Source organism: Diadema antillarum, unplaced genomic scaffold (genome assembly GCF_040938485.1).
Source record: "Diadema antillarum isolate AM-2024a unplaced genomic scaffold, OU_Dant_1.0 seq00000839_RagTag, whole genome shotgun sequence".
NCBI lineage: Eukaryota > Metazoa > Echinodermata > Echinoidea > Diadematoida > Diadematidae > Diadema > Diadema antillarum.
The window spans coordinates 252,646-270,501 of NW_027271715.1; the positions used below are offsets into that span (position 1 = coordinate 252,646).

The 17,856-nt window shown below is 38.2% G+C and overlaps 1 protein-coding gene across 1 annotated transcript in view; it reads left to right on the forward strand.

Annotated features, from left to right (window-relative positions):
- The window catches only part of LOC139740181 (uncharacterized), a 39,359-nt gene that overhangs the window by 528 nt on the left and 20,975 nt on the right, over positions 1-17,856 (forward strand). Inside the window, exon 2 of the mRNA XM_071650769.1 lies at positions 10,405-10,713. Within this exon, the coding sequence (XP_071506870.1) occupies positions 10,446-10,713 (268 nt within the window). The 5' untranslated portion in view covers positions 10,405-10,445. The remainder of the gene's footprint in view (positions 1-10,404; positions 10,714-17,856) is intronic.

The window sequence follows — 17,856 nt, forward strand, 5'->3', positions numbered from 1 at the left end:
CTCATTTATCTAGGCCTATATAATTGCTGTACTAATGACATTTGCTGGGTCAGTTTTTCGCTTCTTTAGACAGACACCATTCATTGTAGCCCAGGAGACCCGCTGCTCTGCGGCGGGGTCCTGGCGGCTACCTCGCAGTTTCGTTAAAGTGAGAATCACGAACAACTCCCTATTGCCACATAGTCAGATATACGGCAACTTCACAAATAAACCATGGCTAAATTTCTATCATAAACACAGTGACAATAAAAAGTGAAATATACACTACCCCATTGCCCTAGTGGCCTAGTGGAGAGCTTTGCTGCTATTTTGAACGTGTATATCCATTAGTACGCATCTACGCATGCGTGAACAATGACGTCAACGTTACGGATGCTCAAGGATGAATGCATCATCGCACGGTGCATAATAAGGTGAAATGAATATGCATCATGTAGCGAGCTAGCCTGACCAGACACTGTGCTGCGCACAGGGTCTGACATGTGTTAGTGTTTCAACGTTGTAAACGACCGTCACTATTGACAGCAAAATCACATAAAATACCTTTTATTTTGTATGATTTTAAGAGTAATATAATTTGCAACACTTACCTACAGCGTATTTTCCTGATGGTTGAGTTGAATTCGGCGTTTTGTTGGTATCCAGACCTTATTGTTGAATTTTTCGGAGTAGATCGTGCGGTGGCATCTTTTCCTTCGAGAGCTTCACAAAAGCAACAAACTACCACGCATGCGCATTCAGAAGTAGTTGCTTTTTACGTACGCCCGTGCGCCCGTGCGTTTCATGTGTTACGTAAAGCTTGTAGTAGATCCGCGCGTGCTGCACCGGCAATGATTTGAACTTTTTTAGTCGGGGTCATCCGACTATCTCATCACTTCCGCCCCGACTACCTACGTTGTAGTATACGAGAGTGAATGCCATTCATATAACGCGCAGATGAGGAGTGAAGCAGTAAGGACGTTTACAGACCTGATTTCAGCCATAGATTTCGGTAAGTTTTAGACGTAATTAAACAAAAAATCGCATACCGGTTATTGAATGATGGTCATAGATTACGATTATTCCTTATATTTTAGTTTTCCACGATTAATAAAGATATTCATGAAGGAAACAGTGAACGATAACAACGTCCGCGAAGGAATAGAGGTGCAGCGCTGTCGCCAGCGCTGCGTGTAGTTAGTAGCGAGCAGACAGCTGTCGATGGACTGCACTGAATGCATGCTGTGCGCATGTGCAAGTGATTGTGAGTTTTAGTGAGCATCGGTGAGCTGAAGATATTTGCCTTATAAGACAGCATTTTCTGCATCATAAGCAATGGAATGCATCAAACAGTCGCCGATGTGAATCATTTAGGGTTAATCGACCCATGTAAGTATTCCTAGTTGTTTTTGTTGAAAAATTAAGGAAATATAGCACCGGAACGGCACCTGTTTTGTACAACATTAAAATCTGAATGCGAAAACGGCGCAGCCCCAACGCTGCACGTTGGGGCTGGTCGCAGTTACATTCATTGATACATACGCTATTGCGACGGTTTGAATCGTTTTGATTCAACGCAACTTCGACCCAGTTCCCCCCGCAAAAAATGGTTAGACCTATTATTATTTTTTCCAGCTTGGTTTTCAAACCAATCTGGAAAAAATATATACAGGATTATCGGTAATCAGTAAACATTTTGACTCACCTCTTCCACTGTTTCCTCCTGTTTTCTGGTCGTTTCCTCCACTTCTTTGCAGCGCTACCAATTCTCGCCGCCTTCATTTGAAAAATTACCGCACGAACGACTACGGCAAGCCAAATGCTCCATACAATCACTATATTGTATGACTTACGTTTATTGACTAAAGTAATACAGTTGTAGTAAGTTCGAGCGCTGAATTTGACTTCGTAATATTGTGAATGAGCATAATAATGCTCATTCACAAATATTGTGAATGAGCATAATAGTGCTCATTCACAATATACAGTAACAAAGTTAAATTCAACACTCGAACAACTTACTAGTACTTTTGTCAATGCTCATTCACAATGTATTGCGAAGTTAAATTCAGCGTTCGAACAACTTATGTACTATGTACTAAGAGTATTTTAGGTATCTGTGCAGTCACTACTGGATGAGAAGACTACTGTACTACAGTGTATGATGTCACATGCTTACAACTATAAAACAAAAGGAAAATAAAAAGAGAATTTCTCAAAACTTTACTTTTTTGGTAAAGTGCACATTTCTTCGACTTGCTACTGAAGTATGTTAAGGGCAATTCCGCGGTTAGCAACGTTACATTTAAAGAAATTTAGATATTTATTTTCACTTCTAAATCACTATTTATTCATTTCAAGTCAAAATTATGTTAAAACATGTTCATCCTTCCCAGGTCTATGATATAGAAAAGAATGAGTACAATCCAATAAATATTAGAATTGCTATGGCAACTAAAAGGGCTGGTTAGTAACGTTACGAAAAAAGGACATGACAAAAAAATCAATGTCTTGTAACAAAAAGTGTGCAAAATTTCAAGTTACTTCAAACAAAGTGTTGCATTAATTTCAATTATTGCATCATGACAAATGTCCACGCAAATATTTTTAGCAGTTCGACAGATAATTTATTAGCTAGACCCCCAAATGCATTTACGGTTAGTAACGTTACATTTGTCCGGAGTAATTCCGCAGGTCATTTCACCCGTTTGTAATTGACAAAATGTCACATGACTTCTGGTGTATTTAAATGTATTCATCTTTTACCTTTTAGCAAAAATTTGAGGAAAAAATTTCAAAGCAACCCACTGTAATTTGCATTTAAGTGAATTTCAGCATCCCCAGTCCCACATGTACATCTTAAATGATGGTTTTAGATTTCGCAAAATCAATAAATACGAAAAATAAAATCTACTGAATTTGAAAGACCTTAGTGATTGGTGAACATCCATGGCATTAGTTGATACCTAAATTAAAGAGTAAGATAAAGAGGCACATTTCTTTTATCCATGTCATGTCCACCTAACTGCGGAATTGCCCTTAAGGGTAATATTACTGTATTCCCCCTGCCTTCTGAAAGAGAGAAGTCAAGTGTTCTTTTGTTATGCAAGAAAAATGGAAATATGTTGAATTTTCTTTATTCTTTCTTTATATCATTGTACTCATGTGACATCACAAGCTTACTTAGTCTTTTCATGTAGTCAGACTGAGCAGGAACTTCAAAAATTCATAACTTTTGAACGGATTGTCCGATTTTCCTCAAACTCTCACTGATGTGTTCTACTAATATTGCTGCATTCACTCAACCCACATGTCTATAAAGGTGAACTTGTCCTTTAACATAATTTTGCACCTGTTTGTTAAATTACCTCCAAACATGCACAAACTAACTCAAAATATCCAACAATAGCCTAGAATATTTGCATCTGAGTGAGATTTAGTCCAGTAGAAAAAGAATTTTTCACTATTTTGACACTTAAAAATTTACACTTGTCGGGATATGTCGATCGCAGCTAAACTGCGCTGCGTTGCATACAAATGTAGGAGCAGACAACGCAGCATGGTGGTGTACAAAACATGTTTACGGCAACATGAAGTAGCTGAATGTAGCTATCTCAGCTCACAGCGATCCGAGCAAGTATGGTATCCTTAAAAAGAAAATACTTTTTTCACCTTTCTCTCAGCAGCCGAGTCGCGGAAGCGACTGATTGAAGATGGGGTTGGTGGTGTTGTATGCGTGTGTGTTTGTGTGCGCGTGCGTGTGTATGAATTGATGAAACATTTTCATGAAATTTGTATCATTATACAATTAACTAATTTGTATTATTGTTTGTATGAAAAAGGAAAAAAATAAAAGATTGACAAAAACAAAGTGTGTGAGGGTGTGTATGTGTGCATGAAAGAAGATTGTGAAAAATGTGGTTGTAAGACGAGGTCACAAGGGTGAAAGAATATTAAAAGTCTTAAAAAAGGAAATGAAAGAAAAATAAAAAAAAACTGGAAAAAATCAAACAAAGGGTTTACAAAATAAATCACTGAAAGATAATGAAAGGAAAGAAAGAAGAAAAACTTGCATTGTAAAGGAAAGCAAGGGAGAGATAGATATGTTTGAAAAGAAAAACAGGAAAGCAAAGAGAAAAAAGTAGATTGAAAACAGAAAGGCACTACGTAGAATAATAGAATGAGAGATGAATCAAAACTGGATGAAAGCAAAGATGATTAGAAAGGAAGAAAGAGTTATACAGGTTGAAAATAAAATGAAGAAAAGGATTCATAAGAACGACGCATAAGATAAAGATATTGGAGAGGATAGGAAGGAAAGACCCTTGTAGTTGGAGGAAAAAAACAATCCATCAAGAAAACAAAGGACAATTAGGCAGAAAGTACAGTTAATTAGGAAATCGAGAAAGTTAAGAGGGAAACCAGGAAGAAATGATTAAAAGGAAGGAAAGGGAAATTTAGACAGATTCTGCCTGAAATGAAAGAAGAAAAGACAGAAAAGAAAGAGAGGGATACACTAAGTGGCAGCACACACTCATGCATGTGCTCAACCATTTGTTGTTTGTTGGGGGGGTGGGGTGGATTCTGCCCCCCCCCCCCCCCCCCCCCCCCCCCCCCCCGAGACGTTTCGCGCTATAATTCTGTAACTTGAGAAGGCCTCGTCGCGAGGCTTCTTGACTTTGTTCAAGTCTTGCGCAACTTTTGAGACCAAATTTGCGACGTCCGCGCATACTTTTGCGAAGCCACGCCCATTTTTGTAATGGAATGTCGCCCCAAAATGGGCACAATTTTGTGAGTTTGTGTACATTTCCTATGGAAAACAGTGCTCTGTCATGAAAGACATAAAAACCTGATTATGTTTACAATTAATCACTTTCATTGATTAATTTTGTGCTAATTATGGTAGAAAAGTGGTCAGTGACAATTTCCAATGAAAAAACAAAGAAAAAAAAGTTGAAAAACAAAGAAATACATAAGAAATTCTGAAAACAATAAGATACATAAGAAATGAAATGAGTTTTGGAAGTTTTAGTAATGTACAATTGTTGAATGTGCTAAAACAGATTTACAGATCCAAAATTAGACTCTCAATGCTTTTGATTAGGCTAAAATTAATAATTAATTAATTGAAATTAGAAATTCATTGTTTCAAAAAATCTTATGACACAGTCTTGTAGATTATGACGTGGGTCTCACGCATGCAAAATTTCATCGCGATGGCACCACCGATGGCCGAGATCTCGGGGGGGGGGGGGGGGGGGGGGGGGGGGGGGGGGGAGGGGGGGCGGAATCCATCCCCCCAGGCTGAGCATAGCCAAAAAAGCCCGGCCCTTTCAGAGTTATAGCCAAAAAAGCCCGGCCCTTTCAGAGTTAAGATGTGTAATGGGCACTTGGAGAGTAAAGGCCAGATGAAGGTAGGCCAGGGCGAGTCTGCCACCTCTCGATTAGGGAAGACGGGTATCCTGTGGCCAGACCATGAATGGCCTTAAAACTTAAAAGTGAGCAGTAGGATCTTGAAATCAATTCTGTTCTTCATGGGAAGCCAATGCAGCTCAGCCAGGACATACATTGTAACAGGGGTGATGTGATCATATTCCTCAGCCCAGTGAGCAAACAGTGCCACTGCATTCAGTACTGCCTGAAGTCTGTTCAAGGTTGCAGATGGAAAGCCAGCTAGATACTCGGTATAAAACAATTTAACACAATGCTCATAACAATTGACAGGAACCTCCCTTATGTTTCAGTATGAATAAATTTTGGAATAAAAAATGCATTGTCAGATGCTTGAATTACTGTTAATATGAAATTCAATAAAAGATCTTCAGTTTCAAAGTTTAATTTCAATGAAACTTGTACATGAGCTATACTTTGGTCATAATGTATTGGAATACTGCCACCCAAGAACCAGCATTACAATATGAGAGGTGAAAGATGATTGTTTTGGCCTCTATCAATATCTGTCAGCACTACCACTACCAGTATTTCTTTCTAGTGTAGAGTGTATTCAGACTGAATTATTCAGTATATCTGCCTTAAATTTCTTTTGGGATTTGTTTCAAATTCTTCTCTTCAGAGAAAATTTGCTTTGTAAAGTTTCATGAGGTTCATTTTTAATTTGAGTTGTGATGAATGTAAAATGTATGAATTGTGTTAAAAGGTCACTACATACAACACTGTAAAGCATCATTTACCCACTAACACAAAATGAGAAAGAGACCCTGTACAATGTACAGTGTATGTACAAGTACAAGTACATATTGTACATGTAGAGTGCATATGATGTATATTTTCATCAATGATATAAAGCGATGTGCAATGTACAATGTAGTTGTAGGCCTACATGGTTCTGCTGGGATCCATTTCATGAAGTCATCACATGGAAGTCTTTTATAATCTCAGAATGGCCACAGTTGTTCATGTGTACTACAAGTACATGTATGAGAGAAGTAAAATTCTATCCATTTTCTGAAGTCTCTCCTGGATATTGAATGTGATTTACAGTTGTATGAGCAAAAAGTCTCTCATACATTAAGACTTTCATGAAATGGACCTGCAAAGCTTGTCATAAACTATAGCATCCTTGACATTGAATAGAATACTTTCACTACTCTTTCAATTATCATTCAAATGCTTCTTATTCTACTGTAGATACATTGTACACTGCACTTCACACTCTAACCTAAAAGCATGTGTCATGGCTGGTGTGTGTCAGCATCAGTGTACATTAGGACTCTGCCTGTAGCTGAGAAGGCGTCCTTGTGCCTGCTTGTCCCATCTTTCATCTCAGTCTCCTGTGGCAAAGGGCATGAATATCCCTCGGCAACGCAACATATCACATTGCAATTACAATTTAGGGACTGATGATGAAGTAGTGTAGCAACCGTCAAAACAGGGCAGTAGAAAGGAAGCACCAAGTCTTCTTTTACGTCAGCCAAACTTTGCCAAGAAGTGGGGGGGAGGCTAGAAGCATAGCCTTGTACTCCTGGCTAGGAAATATTGCATACATCATGTTGTTGGGTGATCCAGAGAGCCAGTGAGTAGCGAGTGTGATTTTTTTTTTCTCTCTATTATTATAAGCCTGCCCAATACTGTTGATGGGGATAAACAACTTTTAATGTTCTACAGCTGTATGATTCCTTTAGTAATAGTACCATATTCTTTTTTTGTTTTTTATGGATATCTGCAATCACAGTGCTTCTTTTTTTTCAGACCAGGAAAATATTTCCATCATGTCATAGGGTATTTTAGTTTTTGCATTGTGCATGTAGATGATTTTGAGTGCACACTTTTGTCATTCATTATTTCATAAGCCCAAACCAGTAATCTTTCTTGTTTTATTTTCTGTGACTGATGAATTTTTCCAACGCGAAATGAAATGAAAGACTGAAGATGTCACTGCCATCCAAGTCACTCACAGTGAGAGGCTCTGAAGAATCCCCTCTATCTCACCCAATGGGAGTACAGCATGCAGTAAACAGAAAGACCCCTCCATCTCTCCCCCTTGCTTTTTCCCTCTTCTCATGTCACCTCACGCCTGAAAGGAAATACAGCAGGGACATAATGCTGTACCCTACAAGATGCCTCTATGTGTGTGAAATGAAAGACAATGCACTGAATATTTACAGTGTAGCTCTCACCAGTTCCTTCACCCTTATGGTTCATATCAATTTGCTCTATCATGTATCCCCTAGGAGGCACCAGAAACAATCTCTACTGTAGGTTAACTACAATGTATCTTGAATGCAGCATGAAGATTATTCCAGTCCATATACACTGTAATACTGTAAAACACAATATTTTTGCGGCATGAAATTTTCGCGAATCGGAGCCGATGGCCTTTTTTGGGGCATGAAATTTTAGCAAGTTGCCTCTAACATTCAATGCATATAGTGTACGATTGTAGACAAGAACTTTCACGTGCATTTAATTTCACAAATTTTGGCTCGCGCGCAATTCGCGAAATTAAAATGCACGCGAACATTCCTCAACATTCCTCAACTGTGCTATGCTGTCAAAGTGCTCTAGTTTCACGATATAAATGGACTAGTGTAGGAGTCTGCTATTGTACATGTATCTGATTTGATATTTAGGCCTACTTTAAAGTGATGGAATTTTATTTACTGGGAAATGAACCTTTACCATCCCTGCAAGGTCAAACTATTGTGTTATCCCTCAGAGTGAATGCAGGAATGCCCATAAACATGCAATCAATATTGCTCAATTCATACCCATTCCTCTTCCTCTATACATCAACTGATCGTATTTCCTCATGAAAAAAAAAAAAAAAAACTATGTAAACACAGGAAATAGAATGTAAAAAAAAGATTGCAGCGTCCACATGATATTATAGTGGTCATGATATCAAAGACAAGAATGACAGTTAGTTTCATACTGTGCTGGCTTAACTAAAGAAACACTAACCTCCAAATTTCCTGGATTTGATGAAATCTTTATTTTTCTTTATTTTTTTTTCTTTTTACATGTACACTTGTACTTAACTTTTGCACTGTTTTGAAAATCAGTGTGAACACAATGGATTTTTCTTTGAAGAAAAGATGAACATTGTTTACGTCAGACACCTTGTTGGAAGTGTTAACATACATAGTGTAAGAAGTACACATAGTAGTTGATATAAAAAGTGGTCTTGGAAGTGTGTGTTCCTTTCAGTTTCACTCATTTGGCGTCACCCTGACATGACCTGTTGGAAAAGAGGACAACACTTTGTTACTTTAAGGTCTCGAGAATATGGTCTGTAGATTACATTGTACTCATCATAGAGTAAACGATTTAAATCACCCTCTGCAATTCCCGTTTGCTGCAAAAATGCATAATTTGAATCATGCTTTTAGTGATGCATTATCAGAATTGTGATTCAAATTATGCAGTCTCAGTATATTTACGTGTGAAAACAGTCTCAGTACACGTACGTGTGAAAACAGTCTCAGCCTTGATGTGTGAAGTTCAGAGTTGTGATGATCTAAACAAGAGGAAGGAAAGCACATGACTGAAAAAAGAACTTTCTATTTTCTTCTACACGTACTAAATATTGTGGTTGTGGATGTGCAGTGGGGAGTGTGCACATGACTGTAGCAAACATGGACTTTGCTACTTTTCTATAGTACCCTTCAAAGTTCAATTCCATACTCCAGACATACACAGGTACAATGTCACGACTTGAGTCAGGTGTACAACACAATGTACATGTATTTTCTCATTGCTTGTCTGCCTATGGCACATATTCATTACAGGGATTTTCCTGAGTAACCATACACTAGGAAGTAATTAACCAAATTGGCAGCTCTACTATACAACTCAATCCTTCCCAAATACCCCCTCAGCTGAGTATCAGTCATACAAATGGCATTTCAAGTTTGGCTGACACTGACTAGTACACTGTGTGATACAAAGTTTAGTTGGGATGTTCATAGTCATTTATAATATGGTTCATTAATTAGTGCTCAGTGCATTATGCTCCAGATGTTTCCTCTGCGATACAATTCTTGACATTATGCCCATAATGTATTGAGTGAGAGTGCAGCCCTTTTCCATATGACTCTCTATGGATTGGATACATGTACATGCAAAGAAAAAGTGAATATCAAAATCTGAATTACATCATAGAATTTAATACACTGTAAAAGTGGATATTTTCGCAATGTTGAAATTTTCGCGCATTTCGCACAAAGAGAAACTAGCTACAATCATTGTATTAAAACATAAGAGCATGCAAATATTTTTGCTTGCCATACGTTCCAGATGTCTTGATTCTGCAGAATTAAAAACATGCGAAAATCTTCTTATCAGGCGAGCACAAAAAATTTGTCGCACGATTTATATCCACTTTTGCAGTATCAGAGCAACGTGGTCATTCAGGAGTTGACAGTGCACAGGAAAGGCCTTTTCACTTGGTCATTCATGAGATGGTCAAGATGAGACCTTTCCACTTTTAGTCATAAATGAGACAGTCATGATGGAGCTGTCAATCTTGTTTATTACGTATACTGTACAGTATATTGTATCAAAGCTATTATGCTGGTTAGTGGTGTGCTTTGGATAACTCCTCATACTCAGTCCTTCATATTTATACATGGCCTCAATACAATGTATGTACAGTGGATTTGAAGACAGTAGTGAAATCAGCACAGATCTTTGTAATGCCATTTAAAATTATAGATGCACTACTGTATACATTGTATACAGTACCACATTCTTACCAGATAGAGGCTACAGGCTTGTATCAACATTACAAAGTTCAAGCATTGTGATATTCCAACTTTTGTATTCTTTTTACTAATACTTATAATACCAAATAAGTTTGTTTTTATACTTTGACTTTTATGCTTATATAGCTGTTATATGTTTCATGTTCTTTGGAACATGGCTGTTACTCCTACCACACTGTTCTATTCCCTTTACCTTGTACAGGTATGCATTGAACCCAGTCCAGGGAGCCCCAACCAGCCAATATGCCTCTAATCAAGAGAGAGGTTGAACCTGTCTTGGTTAGCAGGGTGGACATCGGCCGAGAAATCTCCAATGAGTTGGAGTGTGTCACAAACTTCACATTGGCCAGTATTATTCGCCAGCTGAGTAACCTAGGCAAGCATGCAGAAGACATCTTTGGGGAGCTGTACAGGGAGGCCATGGGACTGTCACACCGTGCCAACACACTACAGGATCGCATCGATAAACTCTCCGACAAGGTTACTAAGCTGGATGCCACTAGAGATCAAGGTAATACTAACATCACACCTAGAAGAACAGTACACTGCTGCAGTGATTCTCTGCAATGCAAATTATTTTCTCCATTTTCCAAGCCACAGTTGAGTCACCAGACTTTTTTTTATTTTTTATTTTTTAATTCAGACTTTCAAAATTTGTAAAACCATATCAAGCTTCTTTGGACAAGTCCTGTGCAGAGTTTTGTATGTTTATTATTAATATTTTTATGTAAAATTTGCATTTCTTAGGGCTAGCAGATTTATGTAATCTGTAATAGTTAAACCATGTCTTCATGATTGTACACTCCTTGTATATCATGCCTTGTGAAGTCCAAATTTGTGCAGGATATAGCAAAAAACAACACCACAAAACTATTGTCTGTAGGGATTTGAATGGGTGGTCACCTCAGTGGCTTTGGTACACTAAATTATACTTCCTTGTACTAAAATGGACACTGGTATGCATGAAATAAATGAGAATCCCTCAGATATTTACATACAATGGATCCCCACTTGGCATGGCAGGGATGGCAGTGTGATGTCATCAACACTCACTGTACACCAACACAAATATTGTACGCCTGAAGAAAGAGACCCCTCTACTGTTACAACTGTATGATAGTCAACAAGAACTGCAGTGACAGAAAGGATGATATCATATTGCAGGGCTGCCAACTCTCACACATCGAGCGTGAGACTCACACATTTTGGTCCTTTCTCACTCTATAAACTTTATTTCATTTGCATGCATTTCTATTGATCTCACTAATTTTGACTCCTAAATTATAGCATTGGCCTATGGGAGTCTCACTCTCAACTAGTTTCCAGTGTTGGCAGCCCTGTCATATTGTGATCACTTTTTCCAAAGACACTAAATTTCAACAGAATACAGTGATGAGGTCTAAATGTGTGTCTGAATACATTTATACTTGAGTAGGCTGAATACATGTGCAATACACAAATTGTACAATGTATAGTGTCTCATTCATGTTTTTCTTTCTCCAGACTGGAAATCCAAATAACACAAAGATTCCTGCTGAACAAGCATGATCTAAAAATGTTCATACAGATAACACATATTAATAATAGTATCTTGTGCATCACTTCCTGTATGTATATGGGTCATTTACAAATGCAAATGTATACAATGTGTGTATGCACCTGTATGCTAAATGTGATTCGCTAATGTGGACATTTTCACAAAAGTAACCATTTACTCTGTGTAATTTTTAACTCAGTGGAATATGTAACATATCAAACTACAATGTATAACATGTTCAGATGGGCCTTGCAGATTAGAATTAATAAAACCAACAATCCATGGTGTTGCACTTGTATGATACATTAGTACATGTATGCATACAATCGTCCCAAACTAGGCAACATTTTCACCTCAGGCCCATTTTCAATAGAGAAATATGGCAACATTATGTAATTTGCAATAGTTATCCCTTCCATTCTCACTACTCTGAAAAGTGATGATGTCCCAGTTGAGAAGAGTTGTGAATTTTTGTCACTGCGTTGTGCTCAGTGCATGCATTCTGCTCAAGAGTCAGTAGCCAACAGCACTGGCTGTAGTATAGAAGCAATACAGTAGGCTGGCTGACTTACTTTCCATTTCACATGTTGGCATGAAGTGGAAGTCACATGACAGAAAGTGGAGAAGGTTCACACTGCAAATTGTGTTATGCAGCTTAAAGGGAAAGTAAACCCAAAGAGCAATGTGGATTGAGTGAAAGCAGTAATATTAGTAGAACACATCAGTAAAAGTTTGAGGAAAATCGGGCAATCGATGCAAAAGTTATGAATTTTTTAAGTTTTGGTGTTGCAACTGCTGGGTAAGTGGACTACAGTGTACAATATAAAGAAAATAAGGGAATTCAATAAAAATTCATTTTTCATGAAAATTACACATTCCATCAGCTTGATACTGACATAGACATGTTAGGGGTAGCACTTATTCCCCCTGCTTTCTGAAAGCGGTTAGTCAAGAACTCTTTCATTTTGTTAGAAAAGTGAATTTTTGTGGAATTCCTTTTATATTTTCTTTATATTGTGGTCCTCTCATACGTCATAACCTCTAGTAGTCTCCTCATCCAGCGGTTCCAACACCAAAACTTTAAAAATTCATAACTTTTGTATCGATTGTCCGATTTTCCTCAAACTTTCACTGATGTGTTCTACTAATGTTACTGCTTTTACTCAATCCACATTGCTCTTTGGGTTTGTGTTCCCTTTAAGCAAAGGTTTATAAAAGGTCATGCACCTGTGTGCATTTTCTCTGCCAATAATTTTGGTGAATTTTGGCAAAGTTACTTGTAAGATTTTTCTAATGTTTGTCATCTTTTCCTATTTGTGTGAATGACCCTCTCTACTGGGTGCAGTTATTTCCTGAAAAAGAATGACAATCCTTTCAAAAACAGGTCATGTGCCTGAGGCATCTCAATGATCACTATGGGCAACTTCATCATTGGAGGTATCAAGCAGCAAGTGATGATGTACAGTGTGTACATTGTACATGTACACCCTGTGTATCATGTACACTGTACACTGTACTTCTGATTATTTTGTGAGCATTGTACAAATATTCTATTTTATAGGTAGGGACTTCTGTGGCAATTTCAGAAGTGTTTGAATTTGTGATCAAGAACCACAGAGACAAAATGAGAAATACATGTAGAATCATATCCCACATAAAGAAAAGAGTATCAGAAAATATATTTTGTGGCTTTTCTTGTGCCTTCCAGTTTTGCTGACGTACAGTTGTACTTGTAGCTGTAGCATTAGCAAGCCGCAGAAAAGTCATATTCAGGTAGTTCATGGTTTATTTTGAAATTTTATAGAATGGCCATCAGTCATTGTTATAAGTTACAAAAATGTGCATTATTTCATAAAGGTGAATTGTTGGTGTGTTCAGGAAAGCCACCTAGGAATTGACAGCCTTGACAGCAAGACAGCCTTGCTTGGATCAACTTTCCAAATCAAGTCATGGAGAAATAATTCCTTCATTATGTTTTGCATTAGTCCTTACTGCTGTTACAGCAACTGTAGATGTACTGGATTTGCTACCAAGTCTCAAAGATCACCAGAGTTTATCCTGGTAGTGTAGTTTTAAGAAGGTTGCTATTCTTGAAGTCTACAGCAAGCTATGGAATGCAGGAAAGCTCTGTTTGAACTACAAAAGTATAATTGAAGCAGGAAATGAAAGCTCCAGCTTGGTCTGCTCTCTCCCATCCCTAAAGGGAAGGCACCAAAAGAGAGTCTCTAAATGTCATTGAAGGTGACATGTGTAAATGTGATTTCCTGGTAGATGATATTTTCTGACTTACCGTACTCAGGAAGGCTGTCTAGAAGTCGTATCTTGTAATTCTTGCAGTTTGACGCACATTGCAGATTAGTGCTGGCTGCTCCCATGGGGCTTTGTGCATTTTGATCATTCCAATGTGGGCTACATGTATGATTGCAAATGTAGTTTTATGTGATCAAGGAATAATTTTCCTGGTACAGCATCGCATTGCAATTTGCTCTGCAATTTTACACCACTGCTACACAACAAACTATCTTTTATGTAGCAATTTTCTTCCATAGAAATGTACAGGATATCATTTGAAATATTGTTCATCAGCTGAACTTGCTAATCAAATTTGAGTACGAAAACTATTCCCTGGTGATGGTGCATCGTCTCCCTTGAAATATCCTGTTCAGAGTTTACTGCAATACAACATACAGTACAAGCTGTACAATATGATATGTGTGCTCCACCCACAATGTACAAGTATGTAGGCTTACAACTGTACAGTACATACATTTCCTGGTTATGTTATGTTAATTTGACACACACTTCATTTTATTAATTAGTACATGTAGGCCTACATTTACTTGAAAGATTGCCCTGGCTACAATGTACAATGTACAGTACAGAGAGTGTACATTACAATGTATGTACAAATGTAGTTGTGTAGTGTGGTGGGAATATTCAATTTGTCTAGCCAGCACGCAGCAGCACAAATTTAATTTGATTTGAAGTTTCTAATACTCACCTAGATGCAAGATGTACATGTATTACATACAGTGTAGTTGCATGGTTCATTAAACAATATTTCCTTTTTATGATATTCTTCAGCATAAATACATTTTACATACTACACTGTACACCTTGTATGTTTACAATATGTACCTTGTATGATGCCGCATGTTGAAGAAATGCCTAGCTTAGAATTTTCTTCTTTTATTGTAACCCCTTGCTGACAAAATGAAACCACCAAAACGAAAACAAAATCAGTGATATTTTGATGCATATTATTGTTCTGATGAAACAGGAAGTGCACCTATCAGTTTCCTTTAAAATTGTACAGGATGTCCGAAGATCATGTACATGTAGTTTGCTGTTTCGTGTACAGTTCTTGCCAGATCTGATTCTGCAAATTTTATTAAGTGTACAGTGTAAATACTGTAAATATGTGCAAGTGTACACATTGCAGACATACTGGTACATGATGACAGACAATGTCATCAGAACAACGTACATATGTACAGTAATGCGACTTGATACAGTGGGTGATTTCAAGTTTGGTGCTAGTGGTAGTGCTAGTGCTGACCGGTGATAAAACCGAACTTGAAATCAGTCAGTGTTGGAAGGTTGACCTCAAAATTATGATGTATTTCCGGTTGCTGGTGCTGGGCTCAGTGTTGAATGTCTTCTGCTGAACTGAGCTCCCCCATTTGTGACAGCAATTTATAATTACCACGTACTCTTGTACATGTTTGTTAGTTTGTTTTTTCCCCATTGGCTAACACTAGCCCCTACTAAGAGGTGGGGATTATCATCTTTGTCATTTCAAGTTCGGTGCTGATACCTACTGTATTCTGTACCTTGTGCCAGGGGATTGATAATTGTGATCGGTATTGTTGCGTCTGATCGTCAGTGTGTGTTAGAGCTACATTCATGGATTTAAGGCAGTAGATTTCAGGAGCTAGCACTAGAACCAGCACTACACTGAACTTGGAATCACTTACTTAGTATTGTATTCCTGCAGATCTTTACCGTAGAGGGCAATTACCCCATCTGTATGTACATGTACAATGTACTGTATTGTCATTTTACTCTTTACATTGAAGGCGGCCTTCATTTCACTGTAAATGCGCAAAAGGCCAAATGCGGAAGTAACAAAATTTAGCCAAGCTCTGGAGGTAGCCCGGCCTTTTCTCACTGTACAGTCGCAGCGGACGGGTGCAATTAACTCGCTGTTTTCATTTTGACGCGACCTCGCTTTCCTCTTGAATGAACGCGTTTCGCACGAAAACCGCTAGGAAAGTGTCTCAGCAAAACTACTGTAACTTTCTATTAATTCATATTTTTTTATTTAAATCCAAACAGTTATAAAAAGTAAAAACCTCATGTTAAAGGGATCGTATAGTTTTGTTTGAGACCTAATTTCAGGTTTCTAACATTTTTGGTGAGATAATGAGAAACCTCTTTGATATATTAAAGAGCCCTGATGTAATTCTATGAGGAATTCAACGTTTATTTGATAAAGATTGGTTTTGAAATGGCTGAGATATCCAAAAAAAGAGCAATTCTAAAAAGTGTAGGACCCACACTTTATTACGATTGCTTTGTTTTACTATGTTTTTGGATATTTCAGTCATTTCAAACCCGATTTTCATCAAATAAACTTTGAATTCCTCTTAAAATGGTATGCTCTGTACTATTTCATAAGTGTTTTCTTGGTATCTTGCAAAAAGTTAAAAGCGCAATTCTCATCTCCACCAATAATGTACCATCTCTTTAACCTGCCATTATGTAACCTTATTTAAATAACGACAATAAAATATTCCAAAATGGAGCATAACTTCACTCTCAAAACGGAAAATAATTGTCAAAAATCGTTGCTAAAATGTCACATTTTGACTTCGTGAACAACAAATAACTTTCAAGTATGTTAAGTAAGTATGTATTTCTGTACAGAACTCTAGAATATCACATTCGAGATGTCGTGCATCCGGAAATGTCTGGAAATAATCGAAAGAGGTGCACTTTCTACCTTCGTTCTGAGCACGAAATTTCATTGTCATTCGCACACAGGAAGACAGGGTACAGTCCCACGTGCCCACATCTTTGTGGCGCTCACATCACCAGTACTCTGATCGTAACTCGTACCGGGAATTCGTGGTTGTATTCAGGGCCGGCGCAGCCGTGGGGGTCGTGGGGGCTCGGGCCCCCACACTTTTTGTGAACCATACAGCTGTACAAAGGAATACAAGGTGTCATCACTTTGGGCCCCCACACTTTTTTCAACCAGGAAGTATGTAAGCGGCACTAAAATAGAAATAGATAGACCACTCTTACAGTAAGTGCTTGTTTATGAGGTGACGAAGTCCCCTGCAGCACACTGCTACTCATCGACACCCCGCGGCCCACTCTCGTCATGCATGACGTACAGTGTACTAGTTAGGCATCTGCAGCAGCCACCTCGTATCGCACAGTAACAGTACGCTGCATCGACCAGTCAGCTCGCTGGATCGAAGCAGCATAGGAAAGTCCATTCATTGCGCAAGCGCAAATCAGTTTTTCTTAGAGTATGACATCATTATTCTCGTTTGCTGTTCCCCCACAATTTGAGATTTCTGACAGGATACCTCATTTACAGAGACTCCAACCCCAAGCACCTTCTGATCTGGAGATTCTCCCGCCTGAAACCCCTAGCAAACGGGAGACCCAAGTTTATGTGTGCGAAGCGCGAAGTTCCTAGGGTTATAGATGCTCTCTGGTGCTATAAGGCTTATTTTTGCAACTTGATTACGATAGCAATAAGTAAGAAATCCTTTCCAACGGGAGACATTGAGCCAGGGCGGGAGAAATTAAATCTCAAACGGGAGAACGGGAGATTTTTCAAAAGTGGGTTTTCGGCGGGAGATCTCCCGTCGAAAACGGGAGAGTTGGAGTCTCTGCATTTATTTTCACTTTTATAACTTCAAAATTTGGTCTTCGGCAAAGCGAAAAGCACCCTGCTAACCTCTGCCCATGTCTTATGAATAATATGTATGTTAAGTTTCGTGAATATTCAGCGGTGTGACCAGATGTGTCTGGAAATAATCGGAGGGTAATTTTCGGAGACAGTGAAACATGAAATGTTGAATAACTTTAAAAGTACTC